General features: G+C 36.8%; 1 protein-coding gene across 8 annotated transcripts in view; it reads left to right on the top strand.

The window, feature by feature from the left end:
* Nucleotides 1-1,150: 1,150 nt before the first annotated feature.
* Nucleotides 1,151-22,752, top strand: part of GRIA4 (glutamate ionotropic receptor AMPA type subunit 4) — a 432,578-nt gene continuing 410,976 nt past the window's right edge. For 6 of the 8 annotated variants that reach the window (XM_031460664.2, XM_031460665.2, XM_064492862.1 and 3 more), the window contains exons 1-2: nucleotides 1,722-2,204; nucleotides 3,397-3,555. In XM_031460664.2, the coding sequence (XP_031316524.1) occupies nucleotides 2,117-2,204; nucleotides 3,397-3,555 (247 nt within the window). In that variant the 5' untranslated portion in view covers nucleotides 1,722-2,116. Of the gene's footprint in view, nucleotides 1,495-1,721; nucleotides 2,205-3,396; nucleotides 3,556-22,752 lie in introns of those variants that run through there. The other 2 variants (XM_064492857.1, XM_064492858.1) reach the window with 2 other exon arrangements.

Below are 22,752 nucleotides of genomic sequence, written 5' to 3' on the forward strand. Positions count from 1 at the left end.
ATTATGATTCAACCAGTGTCACCCAAAGAACTGTAAAGATTTAAAACACTTTTTCTCTCGTTGTTTAATAGAATCAGGACATTGTATCTACTGTTTAGATCAAGAGACCTCAAATCCTAAGAGGAAATCAGAAATCTGTCTTTCTTTGCTTCCAAATTCTCTCTTTCTGGCTCTATACAGACTCCATCCAATACAGTCAAGTGAAATGAAATCTTCAAGGCAGTTACAACATAGCTCTAAAACTTTCTGGGATCATTAATTTTCTTCTACCTATTCAAAAAAACTATTGACACTTTTAATGCAGTACTTGAGTATTCCTGGAGTGACATGGAGAAGAGTGAGTATTATGGAGAGCCACAAGCTAAGAAAAGATGTGCGTGAAAAATATCCCATTTTTCTGTCAGGCACAGATACGCACTTGTGTCCACTGCCCCAAGGGCTGTCCTTCCCAACCCCTGAAGCATGGTCCTCCTACTCTTGAAGTGGGCCCAGCAAAGAGGAAAAGTGTCACCTGGAAAGGCAATTGGAAAGAAAGACTTTACTTTTCCTACTTTACAGGTCAAGTGGTTGTCATTCCTGGGTCCATGCCTTTCAAAGAACAAGGTACAGACCCCATTCGGTTTTCATTTATCAGTCTCTTCCCCACCTTGTTCATTACCCTACTTTGTTATTTAAATTAATTTTTTTTCTTTTTTTTTCTACTGAGTTATAGTCAGTTTACAATGTTTTTTACAATTTCTGGTGTACAGCATAATTTTTCAGTCATACTTGAATATACATATATTCATTTTCATATTCTTTTTCACCATAAACTTCTACAAGATATTGAATATATTTCCCTGTGCTATACAGTATAAACTTGTTTATCTATTCTATATATACCTGCCAGTATCTGCAAATCTGGACCTCCCAGTCTGTCCCTTCCCACCCCCTCTCCCCCTAAATTAACTTTTTTTTTCCTTTCTTTGTTTCCTAGCATGTTGGAACATCTCGGGTCTCTTCTCCAGCCTCACCTCCATCAATGCTTACCTCCTTGGTCCCAGCCTCCTAGACCTGCCTGTGGCTGCCCTTTGCGCCCTTTCCTGATTCTGTCCCTCCCCGAGCCTCTTCACCTCATCCATTGCCGTCACAGGCTCTCCAGATTCCCGGGCTGTGTGCGGGTGAGAAATCTTTGCTGCAGCGAGGACCGGAGTCCCCCGCGCGCAACCCAGTGGCAGAAGAGGGCGAGGCTGAGAGAAAAGCAGGGCTGAAGGAGAGGGAGGCAGCCGGTCCTCCCCGAGAGTCTGCAAGAATGCGGCAGGGGGCCGGGGACATGGGGAGACACTAACTCCCGAGGCCCTGCTCGGGGCTTGAGGACCCGGCCCGCGGGCGAATTTCCTGCCAAGTGCATCGCAGAAGAGGAGGCGCCTGGAAAGCAAAGAGAGGGACGCTGGGGGTGTCCATCCCCCGGAATAGGACCCCCTGCGAACGCGGGAACAGCAGAGGCGGGAGTCGGTGAGTGGTGTGAAGGGAAAACCCGTCTCCAGATTGGGCTCTGGAGCGTCGGGGAGCCTGGGGCGCTCGGGTGAGCACCCAAGGGGTGAAGCGTGCCGCGCGAGCGATGGGCGAGGGGCAGCCGGAGGGAGTGCCGCGCGCTCGGGGCGGGGACGCGAGCGGGGCGCGGGGCTCGGCGCTGGCGCAGGCTCAGGAAGGGGGGCTGCCCGCGGGTGCGAGCCGCGGAGCGCGTGCGGCGGCCGCGGCGACAGTGTTCGTGTGGCTGTGGGAAAGCTACGGCCGAGCGCGAGTGCGAGTGAGGCACAGACAGAGCGCATGTCTCATCCCCGCGAGCAGCCACTGGCCGCTCCACCACCATCTTTTGCATGTGCAACATTTGCAGCCGGACAGAAAACCTCTCCCAGGGCTATGGAGACTGCGGGGAAAACCTGGCACCTCGAGATGGATTGCTAAAGGGACACAGTCATAGTCCCAAACTACCCAAACCTCTCCCCCCCCCCTTTTCCCCCCCTTTTTTTGGTTGTTTTCAATTTTAGCGCCATAGCCTTCAATGCCTCTCTGAACAGCCTTTAGGAAGAGTGCGAGAGAAAGAGAGCGCGCGCCAGGGAGAGGAGAAAAGAAGATGAGGATTATTTGCAGACAGATTGTCTTGTTATTTTCCGGATTTTGGGGACTCGCCATGGGAGCCTTTCCGAGCAGCGTGCAAATAGGTAAGCTCTGCTCCGGTGGGGTATGCATGTGGGTGGCTGTAGCAGATACCCGAAAGTGAGTTGAATGAGTTGTTCATAAGCAATTTAGGGGAACCTTTGGCGGCTCCCTTCTCCTCCGCTTCTCTCTTCCTCTCTCCCCTTTATGGAAAAAAAAACAAAAAAGCCTCTTTGGTGCAGGTTCAGTCTGAACAGCACAGAGCTACCCACCCATCCGCCCTCAGTGCATACTCCTCTATTTCTACCTTTGGCTTATGTCGCTTAAGTAGGGTTGGAATAAGTTGGGAGAAAAAAAATTCACCGGGGGGTTTCGTTGCATTTTATCTGATATGTCTTTTCATTGCTTTCTCTGGAGCGTGAAGGGATGTCGAGTTTGTTTTTTAAAAAGCACCACAACAAAACAAAACAAACCACCTCCCCTCCCCGCACTTCTTCCCGTACTGTACGCCGCAGCTTTCTCGCTACTACGGAAAGACACTGGGCATTTACACCTGCACCCCCTTGCTTTTGCTCGCCACTAATTAACCGATTTCAAAGTTAGATCTCTTTCCCGGAACCTTTGCTTCTTTTGTTTTCCTCTTGGGTCTTTTGCCCCAACCCTCCGTCTGGACTCTATTTCCAAGGGCCCTGTCCATCCGTGCCTCCTGTCTTTTAATGGGACGCAGCTATTGAATTTCTTCCAGCTAAGCCCAGCCTCAGACTGCATCATTTCTCGTGGACAGTGCACAAAACGGTGCTAATTAGGCTGAATCCAAGAGCTGCATAAAAACAAAGTTCAAGTCTCCTTTTTGATTTGCCTCTAACCGGCACATCACCACATCCCTTCATGTCTGTATTTTAATGCAAATTCTCTTTTCTGTTTATCTGCATGCATCTTAGAGATGCCTGAGCTAGCTGATGAAGCAGTGTGCTGGGAATCACGGGGAGGGCAAGAGAGAGAAAGGAAGACACAGCAAATGGTCTCAGAGGTCACTGTGATCATGACAGATCGGGACAGGAAAACACTGAGCTGTTCTAAAGACGAAATGCTAAGCATACACCTTAGGGACAAAGGGCAGTCTTCCAAGACGTGGCAGGGATAGCCCCCTAATCGTACGTGCTAGTGAATGGCACTGGGTCTGACAGCGCTTGGGGTGGGTATGATGACATTTACAAGAGGAAACACTGAATGTGCTTTTTCTGCTGTTTTCAATAGGTGGTCTCTTCATTCGAAACACTGATCAGGAATACACTGCTTTTCGGTTAGCAATTTTTCTTCATAACACCAGCCCCAATGCGTCAGAAGCTCCTTTTAATTTGGTACCTCATGTGGACAACATCGAGACAGCCAACAGTTTTGCTGTAACAAATGCCTGTAAGTAAAACATAAGTTGTGGCTAAATGAGAAGAGAATTCAAATGGGGCAATAGAGTCCCTTTCCTCTGTATTATTATTATTTATTGTTATATTTTTTAGAAAGATACTCATGATCTCCACAGTTGGCTGGTTACAGAGCAAATCAGAGTTAAAAACGAGATTTAATCTCAGGGATATTTAACTGGTATTTCTTTCTTTTCATTCCTTCCTCCTTCCCTCCTCCCACCCTCCCTCCTTATGTTCTTCCTTCTTCTTTTTTTCTTTATTGAAATTAATTCAAGTTACTTTCCCCTTTAGCATTTCAGTATTATGCCTACAACCTGAATGTCAAATGAGTAAAAATTGTTCAGTCTAGTTTCTGATTTCTGTTTCTTTGGTTTTTATTTGCTTTTCACTTGAGTAAGTGTCTGTCTTGCTTTTAAAGAAGACACATGCTCTCTTACACTGGTAAAGGCAATGGAAGCTTTGCTCGCGGTGAGAAAGAGAGGGGAGTGGTGGTGTAGAGGATATACATTTGAGTCGGTTGGTTGACGCTGCAGATGATCTGGTGATGTCACTTGAGGCTGCCCTGCTCTTATATTCTGGGTTGTAAATGTCTGCTGCTATCAGGTAATGCATATATCCTGTGGATATAACTCCACAAACCCTTATGTTGGTGGCAAATCATGTGAGTCTCCAATCGACTTGAATTCACAAACCAACCCAGCTGGATCTATGTTATCCTACAGAATAAGACTGAGATTGGGTGAGCTTACCTAATGCTATAATGAAATAGTTGTACAGTGCTCCCCAGCCAAAATACAGCATAACTTAATGCAAAAATGTAATCAACTGTGTATTAATTTTAAAATCACTAAAATATATCAGTCAAAAGAGCATTTAGGTTGCATATTCACTCTTGAGGGAAACACATTTTTCAACTATCTCCTCATTTTTACATGCTAATTTATTACTGTTTAAAATGTGTTAAGATAATGGTTATAATTTATGTAAGAAATATAGGACTAGTTTCTACATAAAATTTTGCACAACAGTAGTAAAGTGTTTAATCTGCATTGTATAATATTTTTATTATCTCAAGTTGAGTATATTTTAATTTTGAAAGTCCTCTTTCTGAACAAACAAGTAAAATTGAAAATGAAGAGGTTTTATATGTCAGGAGGATATCTGTTTCATTAATTATTATAATTCATATATTTTTGCCATTAATTCATCTAACAGGTAACGTGATCACTTTTCCTTAATTTTTGGCATCTAATTACTACTTTATTTTAGAACTTGGTTTCTTAAGGAGGTTAAAGCATTTGACACTTTTTTAAACTGCCACAATTGTATTAAGTGGCAGAATGGTGTAGCTCTTCTGAGCACTAATTAATTAAAAAAATCATTTGTTGCATTTAATAACAAAATCGCTATTCATTATAATGATAATTATATCACAATGGAGTTATTTTTAAGCAGACATGCACATAAATTAGAGCTGGGTTTGTGGATAGTCATTTTTTAAAATTTCTTAAGTTATTAATTTTTGTTCTAAGTTTTGAAAGAGATGTCAACATTTAAAATAGTTCTAAAGATAAAATATTTTCCTTAGTATATGAATATTATCTGTTCATTTAAATAGTTCTCTCATGTCTTTCTTGAGATCCTGTCAACAAAAACATTTCTAAGTTTAAAAATAATTCATGATTCAAATATATTTTGAAGGTACTTTTTCTACAGTAAATTACTACTCAAACATTAATTTTTATTATTAAATTTTGAAAGACTTTAAAAGTGGAGGTATATTCATTTTATTTTTACAAATTAAGTTCTTAATTATTCTAAAGTTTGCCTTATGGCTTTCAGCTGTATAAACTATAAAGTGCTAATTCTGTCTTCCTCCATATCATTTGTTAATCTCATTTGGGATAATTTTAATCAGTATTATATTATTTATGTAATGAAAATATTATATAAAATAAAATCTTACTGGTAAGGAACAGTAAACATGAGGAATTGATAAGAAGCTGTACATAGAATGAGAAAGTAGAAAAAGGTATAAAATATAGATAATATGCTATTTTTTAACATGTTAGAACTGAGAAAATTGAAGCTAAGTAAACTAAGTTCGCTTATTTTGATTCCAAGTGTAACACAATGTTAGTGATACCATGTTTTTCATAATCACATAGAACTGATTTGTATACATGTTTAAAATATTTTTAAGGCATAAAGTGCAAATAAGGAAAAAACATTTTCTAGTGAAGAAAAGGAAATTTTTTTGACAAATGAGTATGCCAAGTGTCCTTAAGGCAAATCTAAGCAGAATTTGGAAAAAATCAATGGTCAGAGACCGTGGGTCAGGTGATTGGTGTTTGTTAAATGGACTGACCGAGAGCATGTGCTAGCATGCTTTTCCAGTCTAATTAAAGGTGAAACGTAAGCAGTAAGTATGAGGCAACCTCATATATCAAGCTCCATGCCTTTGGGTACAAAAGGATAAAAATAGTATTCTGGAGAATTAACATGGAACTTATTTCTCATAGTGGTACAGACTGGATTTTTAAATTTTTCATGTCGGATTAAATATAAACGTGTAATATGTGTCTGGCTAGGTTTATTTTTAATATGATTTTCCTGCAGTGAATCCTTGTAAAACCACAGGATCTAGTGTCTTTTTGAATAAGGGCCATTAAAACAGGGTATGTTTATTTTATGGAATGTGTGCTTAAAGACGAAAAAGGCAGATTAGGGAATAAAAGTATTATTGGTCATCTATTGGACAGATATAATTTAACGTTAGTTCTTTTACCTGGATATTAATTTCGCACTCTAAGAATACTTTGAGCAATCTAAACATTCTGTGTATAAAGTTTACACACTGCATATCTATAAATCCGTTTAACTAAAATTTATCACTTTTGGTATAAATCCCAAATTGCTGGGGTGGAGAGAGGGGTGGGGGGATAATTTTGGTTTATCATTTTTTTGGAAATAATATTTGTGTAAGATTATATTGACATATTGTTCTCTTTTTAAACTATTCACATTGTTGAAAAAATCACACTTTGCTAAATATAAAACTGAAATTACAAGAAATTCAGATTATATAAAATTATGACATATTTCAGTAACAAAGTATAGTGTAATAAGTAGTCAGATTTCAAAATGTAATTAAAGTTATACATTTCTTTGTTGTAATCTGTACAAACTATGGAGTAGAGCAAAATAGATAATTTAAAAATAAATCCAACATGGGCAGTGTTCTTTAATAAAATATTATACAATCAACCCAAAATAGCTATCCTTGCAAACATACATGCTACTTAAATTGGATATGTTCTTTGCAAAACATTTGAGACAACCCGAAAGCAGGCTGTGTTCTTATATTTTCCCCAAAGCTTTTTTTAATAAAGATATTTTGGTTTGGAGGATGATGTGTGTTAAATTGGCCAAAAGTAATAACCAAAATACTGAAATAGACTATCAATCAAGTTTTCAAAAAGATAAAAATATAAGACATTACAATTATTTATTTAGTCCAGTTACGTTAGAAATCCCGTAAAAGCAGCAGTCCTTTAATAAGGCCTTCCCTTTATAATATAATCCACAGACGTCTCGTTTCTGAAATGATTCTTTTAAATTTCAGATGGGCCACAGGAAATACATAATGAAATAGATCAAGTGCTCATGTATGTTACTTTGGTGAAATAATAAGATAATTTTGTGGAATATTTCCAACTTTTTTAACTTGTATAGGAAAGACCAACTCGTTAATACTTTCGTTTTATTATTTTTTAATAATGTGTTTATCTTACTCTTCTTTTCTGTTTAAAATCTGTCTATTCAGTGGTTTAAAACATGATGGATTGGAAAGTTGTAACAATCAAAAATAGAATGGATAACATATCCTAGTAGTGATGAAAAAGCTTGTTCTTTTTTAAGTTAAATATTAGTCCTATTCGTAATGGCTTTACTTATGAACTCTCAAGTATCCAGGTTGAGTGCTACTTGTAAAACGATAAGTTTGTACGTATGTTGGTGTGTAAAATATACTTGTTTAATTAATGTGAATACATTGGAATGTGACACTCTATCCAGTAGACTCTGCAGGCATTTTAATTCAAACTTGTAGAATTTAAGGGTATTAAATAATACAATCTCTTGGCTTTAATTCAACAGTGTTTATTATTGTACATTTTCCTTTCAAGGGACGTAAAGTCCTCAAAAGACATACTAAGAGTTTATTTTGGACTGATACAATAATCTTAAAAGTGCAAAAAATGCAATTCTGATGGTTTGACCTGCAAAGTTGTTAGTAGAAATACGTTAGGATTAAATACTGTTTGACTTTTGATTATTTTTATAGAAATGAGTGACTTGACTCTATTGTGACTGTCATTAAGTTTCCTTTTAGTTTTATAATATTCTTTCTCTCATTTTTTGATTTTCCATCATAAGATTGATAACAAAGATGAGTCATATTCCTGTGGTTTGTCCCTTTCTTAAATGGTACCCAGTTTGCCTTGATATATTTCAGAACTGTCACAGGATTAAGCTTTCATAAAACCATTGAAAAACTCCGTAAACTTTTTTTTTCCCTTGTGGATTCTTCCAAGTGTTATTTCCCAAAAAGGAAACATTTTTACTTTCTGGCATTGGGAAGTATGTATATCTTATTTACAGAATTGTATTATAGTTCAGGAATTTAAAGTGAAAAATAAATGCCATACACCTTACATTTTATGACAACACATAGTTTTTAAACTGCTTTGATATGCATGATTTTATGTGACCTCAAGCTAGTTTTAGAGTGAGACTGAGAAGATAATCATTATTTTGTAGATAAGCCAGCTCTGGCTCAAAGAAGTCACTTGACTTGTTGAAGACCATGTAGCTAATAAGCTATAGAGCCAAAGTTTGAACCCAGGTCTTCTAACTACTGTCCTGGTACTTCAGCCAGGAGACCATAGGGTGTGAAAAATACATCTATATTGAGATTATTTGAATTAAGAAAGAAAAAAGAATTATCATTTTTTTTTCTGATGCAACGTTTTGAAGAAAATAGGGCAAGACGTTTCTGGGCAACTCACTCATTAATCAGATGACAGTGAGTGATGCAGCAAAGACTGAAGTCATACTGTATAATGAATTTGTTCATTCGGTCACTAGATTAGGTAATAGACATATCTCTTTATTCATCGAGCATATGTATCAAGGGCAGCTGTATTTATGACACTAGACTGGAAATGAAGATACAAAACCTTGTGAGTAGTTGCTGCCCTCAGGGAGCTAACAGTCCGGTGGGGAAGATGCACAAGCCAGTTGTCCCAGTGCAGTAAGACAGAGTATTGTGACAGAGGAACAGAGTGCTACGACAGAGATCAGCACAGGAAGGAGCATCAAACTTGGCACAGTGTCTGAGGGGAGGTATCACCTGAGCTGGGTGTTAAGGCTCTGGTTGAGTTATTTGAAGCCCAGAGGAAGGAAGTGTACCTGGCCAGGGGAGCAGTGCAAGACAAGGCACCAAGGTGTGGCAGGGCCAGGTGTGACTGAGCCACTCAATATGGTTGAGTTTGGCTGTAGCACTGAGTGTGATGGGAAGGAGAGGTGTGCTGAGAGGCGAAGGTTTGTAGATCCACAGAGGATCTCATAGCTGTTGTAAGGAGACTTTTCTGAATAAAAACAAGGGCCCATGAATGATTCAAAAACAACAGTGACATGATCAGATTTATATTTTACAAAGAACAGGATGATTTCAAGAAGGAGAATGTATTGCAAGGTGCCAAAAATGAAAAGAAAAAGACTAGTTAGTTGGGCTTTGAAGTAATAGAGTTTAGGATGATGAATGCTTGGATAAAAGTAAGAGCATTAAAGGGGGATAAAAGTACCTAGATGCAAGCATACAGAACTGTTGACAGACTCAGTGATGGTTTGGATGTCTTTGTGGGAAGGAGGGAAGGAAGAATGGGAAGAATTAAAGATGACTTCTTACGTTTCTGGTCTGGACAAATGATTGGATGGTGGTGCCATCAATTAGGAAGGGACACACAGAAGAAGGGGCAGATTTGAAGGGGGAAGGTGCATTTAGCGTGGAAGTACTGATTTTGAGGAGTTTAAGAGACACTTGGATGCAGCAGGAAGTTGGACGTGTGTGTCTGGAGCTGTTGGTCTCAGTCTGCACTGAAGAGAGACACTTGCTAATGGCTGAAACCATGGGCATGGGTGAAATCATCCAGAGAGAGCAAGAGCAGTGAAAAGGCTGCTGAGGACAAAATCCTAGGAGATACCAGCGCTTGAGGGACAGGGAGAGAAAAGGAAGCTGAAGGAAATGGCTCAGAGGGCTCAGAGGAAAATGAGGCAAGAGTGATTTCACAGGAGCAATTTTAAGTCAGTAATGATCAACTTTGTCAGTTGCTGCAGAATTTAAATAATGAGTTGCAACTATAATTGATCTTTAACATCAGATCAATGTTTTTTGTATTTGACCAGGAAAAAAAAAGTAGCATTTATTAATACCACATGTATTCTATTAATACATACTCTTTTGTGTATATTGGCTTAAAATAGCCTTATCTTTTACTAAGAGATAGGAGAGTCTTTTCTGGACTTTGGAACCAGGTGGGCTTCAATTTGCAACCTGATAGTGTGTAAATTAATTAACGCTTTTGAGCATCAGTTTCTTCATCTGTTAATAGGAAAAAAACACATGAATTTTATGAATATTAGAAAAGTGTTTGGAAAGTACTCAGGAAATAATTATAACTCAATTAAATTTTGTTGTATTACATTTTCTGTGTCATATAGAACAATTTTTTCTGAACCAAAGTTACCATTTTGAGTTATTTATATTTTCTGTTTGTATTTTAAAAAAGCAATTTATGTTTTGAATAAATATATTTTCTTAATATTTTATAGGAATTTTTGACCTCTCACTGAATTGTTAATTTTAACTTATTTGCACAAATCTAAATGCATAGTTGTCAAAATTATTTCTAAGCCCTTTAAGAGGTTAATTTTGTCTGGGATCTGTGGACCATTTGGAGAGAGAATTGGTTCACAAATGGATTAAAAAGACGGATGAATTCTCCTAATTGTATGCAAAATTATGTGTTCCTGAGCACGTTTTGTGTGTGTCTGTGTGAATCTGTGTGTTTCCAGAGAGGCAGTCTAAACTTTTGGACAGCTTCTCAATGAATTCTAGTCATAAAAAAAGGCCCACAGCCCTAAAGGAGCTACACGTAAATTAGATAAACAAATAGCACTTCATTCCCTACTTTCTTCATTTCAGAACCAATTGGATTTTATCCTTGAAACTAACCAGGAATTTTTCCATAAACGCATCTCCAGTAGCTTCTTCCTTGTCATAGAAAATAACCAGTGTGTCCTAGCTGGAAAAAAAATGTTTGGCTTAGTCCCCTGCCTCTTAAGCTGTCATTATATTATTTTTATTTCTTTTCTTACTATCAAAAGTTCTACTTATTTCACATCAGCTCCTTCTGTTTTTTATCATGATTTACCTTTTCCCTTAACCATCACCACTCTTGCAACAACCTTCTTGAAGGTCATCGGTGACTTACAAATTAGTAAATCCCATTGTTCCTTGGTCCTCACTGTCTCTTTGTAGTTTGCAGGATTTGATATGACTGATAATTTCCTGTTCTTTGAAGCTCATTTCTCCTCTGATAATAATAATAATAATAATAATAATAATAATAATAATAATAATAATAATAATAATAATAATAATAGCAAAATGGGGTGCTGATATGTGCCAAGGGTCTGTGTTAATTACCTCTATTCTTACACAACTCTGAGAAGCAGGAATCATTATTACTATTATTTTATATGTGGAGAAACTGAAGATTTGTAGTTAGGAAAATTTGCCTAACCACGAAGTGTGCAGGGTATCGCATCCTAAGGTCCCTTTTGCCAGCCGTTCACACTATAGTATGTTGGTGATTTCAGCAGGCACAAGGTAGCCATCACTCGGTGTGACGGTAGCTAGATAACTCTTCATTTAAACAGCAAGATGTTGCTCTCAAAGTCACTTCTTTATTTTAACGATATTCGTTGACCCCATTGAATATGTGTAGCATTTTACATTGGACATCGATTTTTCTACGTGATCTGTAATCCAACACAGAAATTTGAGAATTCTAAATGATGATGCCCTCATTACTTTACGCTGCCAAATTCATGTTGTAAACACCACCAGTGTAAAAATGACTAAGTAAACCTTTGTATGTTATACACATAGCGTTGGATACCTCATTAGGTGGCCAACCTATGTAACTTTTATAGGAATGATATCTGATTTCAGAGTAACTACAGCTATTTGAAACATATTTTCTCCAGTGTTTTATTTTAAGACTTGCTTAGCCATCAGCATTTTCTTTCAGATTTTCCTTTACATGCTTTTGGATTCCAATAAACAGAGTGAGGACTGCCTTAAAGAGTACCGCTCTAAGTCAAAATTGCTAGTCTTTATAGCATCTTTGCTCGCCTCCAACTTAATAAAACGAATAGTGCCATAAATAAAAAGTTCAATGTTATCTTAGAAACAAAAGGTAAAAAAAAATGGGATTTAGTACTTTCTTTGAAGAAGCCACTGTATTTCTCCAGCTACAGCAAAAATTACACCTTAACTTGTAGTCAGTGTTTGCTTACTTTTGTTGCTTATATGCTTATTCTAAAATAAGCAGCTTTTCATCAATGACTTTAAATGTTATGCCCTATATTCTGTTTTACCTATATTTCTTTTTAAAACTGACATATACTTATGAAAATTTCAAATAATTTAGAAATCTTAAAAAGCCAAAATATTTTGCAATTTCACCATGCAGAGATAATCACAGTAAACAAGATCTTTCCAGACTTCTTTTTTTGTCTATATAGACCTAGAAAGATAGAGTATAATAAACATAATAGTAATATATATCTAAATAAAAGTTTTTATTAAAAATGGTATTAGTGTATACCTCTATTTTATTAATGGTTTATTTATCATAAAAAGTTTTGTCAATGTGTAAGAGCACTCTCATTTTATTTTACTGCCACATAATGTCATTGTGCAAAGTTACTATGACAGACGTGTTTAGCACCCTCTCGACCAACATTTAGGCTGTTGTCCACATTTTTCATATTACGAGCAGATCAGCAGTAAAACTATTTGAGCACCCGTGTGAATATTCCTGTAGGATTAATTCCCGGAAATGAAATCACTATTTCAAATAACGGGGCTTTCTGCTTTTAGTGCATATTGTCAGTTTCTTCTCAAACGCAAAATATGATTTAAATTGATAACCACTAAGATGTGAGAATAGTTGTTTTTCTATGACTTGCTAACACTAGTCATTATCAGTCTCTTGAATCTTCGCTTGTCCTGATGGAGTACAACTGACATCTGATTGCTGCTTTAATTTGCATATTTTTGATTAATAGTGAGGCTGATAATATTTTCCTGTAAGACCGAGTATATCTTTCTGGGTAAACTGCTGTTCTTTTCCTTTGCCAATGTTTTCTTCTTTATTTGTGGGAATGTTTTACAGACTATAGAAATTAACCCTTTGTCATGTATGTTGCAGATTATTTTTCTACTGTGCTTTTGGCTTCCAGCTGCTTTTTTGATGCCTTTTACCATACAGACATTTTAAATTTTTATGTAGTCAAATCTGTGAGTCATTTTCCTAATGGCTCCTGGGTTTCATGCTATGCTGATAAAGGTATTTCTGTCCTTAAAACTATAAAGCATTCTCTCACATTTTTCTAGTATACCTGTATGGTTTTACATTTTATATCTATAATAGTAACTCTTTGGAATGTATTTTCTTACGTGTGTTAGGAATGGACCTTTATTTTTTTCTGCACTGTTTGTTTAAATAAGTTATTCTTTTACAACTGCTTTGAATTGATACATTTGTGCAAATCTCCTGCAATCATGACTGAATTTGAGCTTGAGCAGAAATTTTACCTGCATTTTACCTCTTGCAAGTTCTCCTGTTTACTGTTCGTCATCTACCTTTTCTGACAGTCCCTATGGTAATATTGCTAGTTTTGATAATTTTATTATCTGCTTTCTTGTTCTTTCTATTACTTCCTGGGTTTTTTTTTGCCCTGTTTGTCACTTACCATCTGACCGCGTCTTTTTGCGTCTATATCCAGAGTACATTACAGATATTTCCACCTTTGTACATTGCTCTCCCCCTCTTCTGGGAAAAGTCAATGGTACTTTTCTAACAATTTCTTATTTAATCTCCTGCTTCTCCTCTTTACCTCTCCTTGTCCGCTTTACATAATGGAGCCAGTGGTTCCCTTCAGAATTGATATCAGCGACGGTTTCCTTATTACTCAAAACCCTACAATGGGTTTTCATTCTCTTAGACTAAAATTGCAGCTCGTTTTTTTTTTTTAATTGAAATATAGTCAGTTTACAATGTTGTGTCAATTTCTCATGTACAGCATGATTCTTCAGTCATACATGAATATACATACATTCATTTTCATATTCTTTTTCACCATGAGCTACTACAAGATCTTGTATATATTTCCCTGTGCTATACAGTACAAACTTGTTTATTTTATATATACCAGTCAGTATCTGCAAATCTCAAACTCCCAGTTTATCCTTTCCCATTCCCTTACCCCCCCTGGCAACCACAAGTATGTATTCTATGTCTGTGAGTCTGTTTCTGTTTTATATATAAGTTCATTTGCCTTTTTCTTTTTAGATTCCACATATGAACGATCTCATATGGTATTTTTCTTTCTCTTTCTCGCTTACTTCACTTAGAATGACATTCTCCAGGGCCATCCACGTTGCTGCAAATGGCATTATTTTATCATTTTTATGGCTGAATAGTATTCCATTGTGTAAATATACCACAACTTCTTAAAACTACAACTTTTTAACATGCTGATTCTAAGTATGATCTGACTTCTGCCCATCTTTTTGCCTTGTTCACCATGCTGGAGTCCACTCAGTTTTTTTGTGTTTTTTTTTTTTTACATGCTTTAACCCTCTCTTTTTTTTTTTTTTTTCTCTATGCTTTTATACTTTCCACTCCCCCTGCAATTTTTTTTTTTAATCCTCAAATCTAGTTATTTGCTGGACTAGCTTTTTCTGAATCTTCAGGACTCAGGTCAAAGTCATCACTTAAGAGAAACCTTCCTCACCAGCCTCTCTATAGTCAGCTCTCCCACTCCCAAACTCCAATTACTCTAGATTGTCTTACCAAACCTATGATCATCTTTACTTTGAACACATTCTGTAATTATTATTTTCATTTCTTTACTTATTTATTATCTATATTCTATAAATTCCCAGAACCAAGGGTTCTACCTGCCTTGTTAAACAATAGATCCACATAGCCTCACAAAATACCAGGTACAAAGTAAGAATAAGTAAGTATCTTTGAATATGTGAGTGAATAATATGTGATGAGTTTTCTCTTCACTCATCCTTGGGTCGTTCTTAGAATAGCTGAGACTCTTCGTGTGTTATCTTAGAGAAAACTGAGCAGATGATCTAAAGACAATGAGGTAGTAAATCCAAAATAAATGTTCTGTGTTTTCCTTTTCGTAAGCTTTTTTTTCTCACTTGTTTCCATCAGATTCAGTTTGTGGCATGGGCTAAGTAAGGAGGAAGAAAGTGGGACTGTTCGTGCAAATTGATGTCCATTGTGCTGGCCAGATAGCACTTTGATAAATTTCAATTTGGTAGAAGAGAACATCTAGGTACTTGTAACATGTGGTGTCTGCTGACAAAAGAACTAGAAAATGCTGAGACAACCTGCTTTCAAAGCAGGAGAACGCCCATGTGGGAAGCCCACATGTAACCAGTATCTGTTCAGACATTGCTTCCTTAGCACTTCGAGTTCATGAAACTAGAAGACTTGTGGGAAAAGGAAGGTGAAGTCAAAGGTGCAGGGAAAACCTGTCAATTCTTAATTATCCACGTTGCATCTTCAATAGTAAATTTCACAACTTGCCACTTTCTCTAACCCTTTATCCCTCACTCTTTTGAAATTAGTTTATCCTTGTTTGAATTACTGAATTTTAAACTATGTATATAATCTTACCTCACAAGTTTGAGAGGCATTTCACTGCTTCTCTGTTCCAAAGATTGGGAATCAAGAGAAATAGCTTTTTTCTCTGAAAGATGTGCACGCTTGCTTTTTTCTTGATGGAAAACCCATAAGTCAAAATGTTTCCCTTTTTTGCTCTACTAACCGACGAGCTCAGTCTCACACTTACTGATCAGTAACAACTTCAATCCTCATTCAAAATATTTACTTTATTGTTATATCTCTGATTTTTTAAAAATCATATATCTAATATAAAGAATAAATGAATATTATATGTGATATAAACATTGTGTTTTATATAAATATACCTTGTAAGATTATGCACATTATTTTAGGAAAGAAGCACACAGGTACAGTGGCTGTAAATAAAAAGTCTAGGTGAGATTTCTTTCAACACAGGTGTTGGTCAGCTTTTGCTGACAGATTATCTATCTATCTATCATCTTCCCAAACATACACAAAATACAGAGAGGACCTAGTTCTGGCATTCTAAATATCCCCTGGATTTATCATAATTTTATGCCAATGTATTGACCTGAATTAACCCCATCTTGTCATGATCTGCCTAGAATTAAACCACATTTTTGACACTTGTAATCAGTGGTCTGACGTGATCTGTCCAGGTGGGAATATTAATTCTGATTTTTAGGCATCATACATGTAAAGTGTAGGCCAAGATGATTTGAGTTTTAAGTAGTGAGTTATAGCACTCTGTTCTTGTTGAATTCATGGTCAATTAAAACTTAACACTTTGCTCTTTTTTTCACATGAGTTGTTAGAAATTGACCTCTCCATAGGGATTTCTGTAAAATTCAGAAATGAAAGATTTAACGTGTACACTTGTAAATTTCAATTTGTTTGGAACCGTCGAGACCATCTTGAGCCTTACTTTGGTTAGCTGTAAACTGCTTGAAATTCCATGTGACTTTTACTGTATGGTTATCCATATTGATGATTACAGTTAAGATCAGGCTGTGACACAGGACAGATGCAAGACAATCCCAGATCACGAACCAATATGCTCGTCAGGTGTGTGTGGTCAGGTAAAAACGAACTCTCCTAAAATAATTTATTTGATCGAGTTCTCCATCTTGTTCATAAAGATTGTCATTTCAGCGCAGCTGTCCTTTTCTTTAACATCAAAACAAAAAGACCGTCAGATTTAATTGAAAAAGAGAATTTTCAATTCTAAGACGGCTGGGGCTTTTGAAATTGGTATAATGCTTTTGAAAATCAATTTGTCACAATTTATCAAAAGCATTAAAAAATGTGAAGCATTTGAACTCATGAATACAGTCAAGTATCTATCTAGTCATGAAAGTGCTCTTTAAGCATCACTTAGCAGTGTTTAGTTGGGGAATGGTCAAATTAATCAAACTTCAGCCAGACAGTCTGAGGAAGAGTATCAATTATGACAGCCCTCTACCTGACCTGTCCCCACAGTTCTGAGTTCAAGAATCTTTTTCTATGTATGTAGAGACTCTTTATATTTTTTCTTTCTTTATGTTATCTCATTTCATTTTCTTACAGAAGAACCAGTGTCACAATAGGAAATAAAAAGTGTTCTAGTCAGATGTAAAACAGTTATTCTCAAAAGGCAATAATGATTTATGAGTCATAGAGCTATTTGAATGATTTTTTAAAAGGCGTCGCTTGTTTAGAGGACATAGATCTTCCACACCAGTCCTGGATGACAGCCGGGTAAACATACATGATTTGTTCTGGCAATAGTATATCTTACGGTTCTGTGCAGATATTTGGAAATTGTAGTCAATGAATGATGTGAAAAATCACTGTTGTTGATTTTGCCCTCCCTCTTCCGCACTCCCTCCCCCTTGCTTCTCATCCTCCCAAGCACAGAAGACATTGGAGGGGGATTCAGAAATGATGTGATAATCCACCTGGGTCTGAAAGATGGGTGAGATTTTACCATTCTGTAAAAGACAGAAAAATAGTTGAGACAGACAAAAGAGCATCATAAAAAAAAAAGGTATAAAAGTGTGTGGACAGCTTTAGGGAGCAGAAATGCGGCAGGAAAATGGAGGCAGGGATGGGGGGATGGAGCGGAAGTTTGAGAGGAGGGTGCGGACAGCACTGCAGATGGAGAGAGGAGCCTTGCAAATCGCCTTCTAAGCAAAGATAAGGATTTTGTTTTCTTATTCTGGGCCAGAAGACAACAAGACTCATTTTAAGCAGTTTATAACATAATTATATTTGTGTTTTAGGAAGAATTCTAGCACCACTGTTTATCATTCATGTGTACAGCTAAACGTGGCTCCTTTTCCATACCAACTACACTAGGAAATTGTTCCCTAGAGAAGAAATGCTTTCTTGCTACTTCAGTTGCTGTTTGTTGAACCCATTATTGTATGTAATTCTGCTCACTATTTTCCATCAAGAACTGTTAACTTACAGAAAGAAAAAAAAAACCTTGGCTTATTATCTCAACCATGTGTCTTCAGACTACAAACCAGGTCTTCTATGATAATAGGCAGGATGGAAAAAAGTTGGTGTCAGTGGGAGGAAAAAATGAACAAATAAGCATCATTTATACTGTGTATAAAGGCAATTAAGCCTCCTTACAGATTGGTTTAGATGCTGACAGAACACTGCATATTCCATTGCAGATTTAATTTCAGACTATCCTCCTTTTTAGGTACTGCTGTTAGTAGAAATTTATTTAATTTAGTTGGTACAGATGAGCATCTGTACTAAAGTTGGACTTGTCACTCAGTCACAGAGTATTAATAATTGTTTTAAGACAAGTGAATTGAACAATTGTAAGACTAGAATAATAATTAGTACAGTTGCCACAATATATGTATGACCACCACATACAAATGAATACATGTATATGCACGCACGTGCACACACACACACACACCTTACCAAAGGGAAAAATACTGTGAAACAATAGTGCTTATAATTTGCAAGATACTGTTTTTCCTTACCTTCAGAATAATGAATTATGAACTTTCGTGTACATACTTTTGCCCAATACTACTTATAAATTTATTTTTGAAAATAAAAATACAACATATATTTAAGAATAACGTTGTAAATAACTTTATACTGTTATATATAATGTATATGTGTATAATATACACTGTATTTATATATAATGTACATTATATATTAAGTATAAAGTTATTTACAAAGAATCTGTTGTGTACTTATGTAATACATACATGCCTTTAGCATTTGATTCTTGTTATTTTCACAAACTTTGTTAATGATTGTATGTTATGAACATGTAAGTGGCTGTGAAAATAAGTCTCATTTTACAGAAGTGATCAAATCACAGGTTAGAAACCAAGTATGAATATTTTATTGAGAAGGAAATCTTGCTATTTTTTTTAATTTACAAAATGGCAATGTCTCCACTTCTCTTACTCTTTGTTTTATTTCAAAGAGTAATTATCCATTTAGTGATAGTAACACTCTAGTGCTGTTAAATCATTAGACTGCAACCAATGTGCTGTCTACTTGGCAGAATAGTATATAACTTAATAATTTAGAGGCTTTTAATATGTGGCATGTATAAAAGATGTCATGGCAGTGAAAAAAAGATAGACTGACTTTTGATTCCAGTTTCATAAGAATCATAATATATAGAAGAGATTGAAAAATGCCATACGAAAATTTTGGTAATGATTATTTTTAATATTATTATGCAGAATTTTTGTTTTTAATTTACATATTTCTGAGTTTTTACATGTTTACAAAAGCATACTTTTCTGATTAACAATATTTAAAAAAGAAAAAAATATAGTGACCTTACCACCAAGTATTGTGTTTGTCTTGTTCTGTCCAAATGGAACAGATAATCTAGGGAGATCTTTAGACATTGAAGCTAGTGTCAGGGCTTGTTGTCAGACTGTCACGTTCACTTAGCAGTTGCCGTGTTTGATCTCTCTGCTTACACTCTTTTATTATTTTAAAATGAAAATATCAGCTTGAATTAATTAAAAGTATTAAATTAAGTTGTTATGCTTACTTACATTAAAAGAGCCAAGAGAACAGTTGGTGACTACAGGCATTTTTCACTGCCAGTTGAAATATATAACTTACCAAGCTTTTTTTTTTAATAGACTTTATTTTTTTTTAAAGCAGATTCAGGTTCAAAGCAGAACTGAGCAGAAAATACAGAGTTCACCCTTAGCCCTCCCCACCCACACACATATATTCCCCTACCCTCAGCATCCCTCATCAGTGGGGCGTATTTGGTACCATCGATGAACCAACATGGGCACATTATTATCAGCCGAAGTCCATAGTTTACGTTAGAGTTGACTCTTGATGTTGTACATTCTGTGAGCTTTGACAAATGCATAACGACCTGTAGCCACCACTGTAGTACCGTACAGAATAATTTAATTGCCCTAAACTTGCCAAGTTTAATTGCCTATATTTTTTTCAGTTCTGTGGGAAGGACAGTAGCTGCACGAGTGAGTTGATGGCTCTCGGATACCTGGTCCCTTTCTCTGGGAAGTCTTTCTAACCACCCTAGGCTGGTTCAGACTCTACTGTGCTATGATCCTAATGGCATCTTGAGCATCCTTTGCTGCATTCTATTATCATTTTACATTCTCCATCTGGAATATGAACTCCTGGCTGACTGGGATGTCATTGTATTTGTGAGTGAATCCCTAGGGCTTGGCTCATGGCACTTCGCCTGGCACATAATACTAAATTAATACCACTGAGTGTGTGGATATGAGAACGGAGGGATTTGGGAATTGATGGTTAGACATTAGTGTTCTAAGTCAATTTTTGAGCATCCAGTTAAGAATTGTGGCAGATTCCATATTAGTGATGGTTAAGAATATAGAAACATGAAAAACAATTCTTTTGGACTTCTCCATATGAACAGGAGACTGGTGAAGGGTTGTGAAGATTATCACAGTTGTATAAACACATTGCCTTCAGGATTTAGAGGCTAAGAGTCGTATAGTTAGAGTTTCCACGTGTGAAGGGACAGTCTTACAACTTGCCCTTCGTCTGAGTTCAGATGTCTCATGGTGATTGTTTCACCTGAATTATTGGCACTGCCAGGATGCCTGCCCATGGACAGCTCTCCATTTAAAATTCTGATCCAAGCGTCAATGGTTCATTCTCATTTCTACCCCCAACTTTGTTCTGAACACAGCATTTGTAAAAATTTTAGAGCCACTCAAAACCTTACCTGGTTTCCAAAACAATTTTTGTGTGTCTAGGACACCAAGCAACATTGCATTTCGGGGACACAAGCTTCTCTGCTTCTAAGTAGCACACAGTGTAGTGAAGACCATTGAAAATCTCTACACGATGTTATAAATACTATGATATCATTGGAGATGAGGCATCTAGCCCTGCCTGCATTAGTGTTTTTATAATGTACTTTAAAAGGAATTTTTCTCTTTTCTGTCCTTATGGGGAGGACAGTTTGACTGTCTCTTATAGGGCCAAGATAATAGATTAAAGAAAAGGACTCTGTATTAATCACCCTAATTTGATTCATGAAGTAAGATGGATCCATTTACTTAGATGCCAAAATTTATATGGAAAGAATAAAACCAAATTCTTTGTCAGCCCCAGGTTAGACTCAACACCTATGAATCTGAACCACCTATTTTGTCTCAGAGCTCAAATTTCTTGTCACTTCTAAATTCTATATTCTTTAAGTATCTGTATGTTTGCTACCAAGTTATTCTGCCCCTTTTAATATGCATCTTTTTAAGAGTTCAGTTGTCACTTTAGTTAATTGAATGTTCATTTGGCAACTGTCTTGCTTCCTTCATTGGGCTACACATTTTATTGAAAAGAAATATTAGATGTGATATTAGGCCATAAAAAGCTGATAATCTGCTGGAAAAGTGGCAATCACTTCAAATGAAATAAGAGAACAAGAAGGTGTTTAATTAGAATACTGTGTATCGTGTGATAATCACCAAAGAAGAAATATCAGAAGAGGCCAGGCTTTATAAACATCAACTTTAATAAAGTGTAATTTAATCTGGTCATAAAAGGAATGGGAAGGGAAGGGAGAGGCATAAAAGAGGGTTGAACGAAGTAAGCAAGCCCGCTGACCTTGGAGATGGGGTGACGCAGTGCAGGAAAGTGTCTTATTGGATCCAATAAGTAGAGTTAAAGTGAGGGGAGACCGGTGAGGGAGTCCATTGTAAATTCAGGACTTGAGAAGCCCAGAAAGGAAGCTGATAACAGAGAATATGCTAAGGTTTGGGCAAGGGACTGGCATTATGAAAAGTGGAATTCAAGGACTCTTGTTCTGGCATGAGTATGCAGGATCAACTAGAGAGAAAAGAGGGCAGATACAAGAGCACAGAATGAGCCAAAGTCTCACTCGTTTCTCAGCAGCTCTCGTTGTTCTGTTTCCCTACAAGCTGTAGCTTTAACTGACTTCTCATCTTACCTCCTTGCAAGAATCTACTCCGGACACGTCTTTTTACTTACACTTCCCACTTTCTAGCCTCTGCTCTTTCTCACTTACACCCAGTTTTAAAGACAATAAATAGCACTGCTGTAAATGTCTTTCCACTTTCTTTGCATATGTGGAAACACTTCCATCCTTCTAGTCCAGGTCCCTGTGAAGGGAGGAAGCGTAGGCAATGGAGCTAAACGTGGATTCAATTCCCATCATTGTCACTCACTCGCCATGTGAATTTTTGACAGCTTTGTCAACTTCTTTGAGTTTCAGGAGTCTAAGTTATAAATGAAGGGAAAATTACCTTGTTTTAATTGGAAACATACAGCAACGTGCGTCAAAGTACATCACAGGAAGTGTGTAGGTGTTCTCCGAGGATTACAGTGATCATTGAAATAATATTATGTATTATTCACTCAGCCTCATGGGAACAAAGGCAGACTTTCATGGCTGATGGAGGTGAAGTTGAAGGTGTCTCCAGGATTATGACTTAAAAGATGGTGGAGGGTGTTGCTATGAAGTAGGATAAAGAATGAAGATGGAATAAAAGATCCTATAGCGATATTATTTATTCATTTTGGAGCTAATTGAATTAGAAATTTCCGTCTGCTGGAGGAGTTCGGTGGGCAGTTGAGTATTCAAGTAGCTGTAAAAAGACTGAGCTGAAGGTATGGTTTTAGAATTACCTGCATGTAGGTAGCAG

This window comes from Camelus dromedarius, chromosome 12 (genome assembly GCF_036321535.1).
Source record: "Camelus dromedarius isolate mCamDro1 chromosome 12, mCamDro1.pat, whole genome shotgun sequence".
In the NCBI taxonomy this organism is placed as follows: Eukaryota; Metazoa; Chordata; class Mammalia; order Artiodactyla; family Camelidae; genus Camelus; species Camelus dromedarius.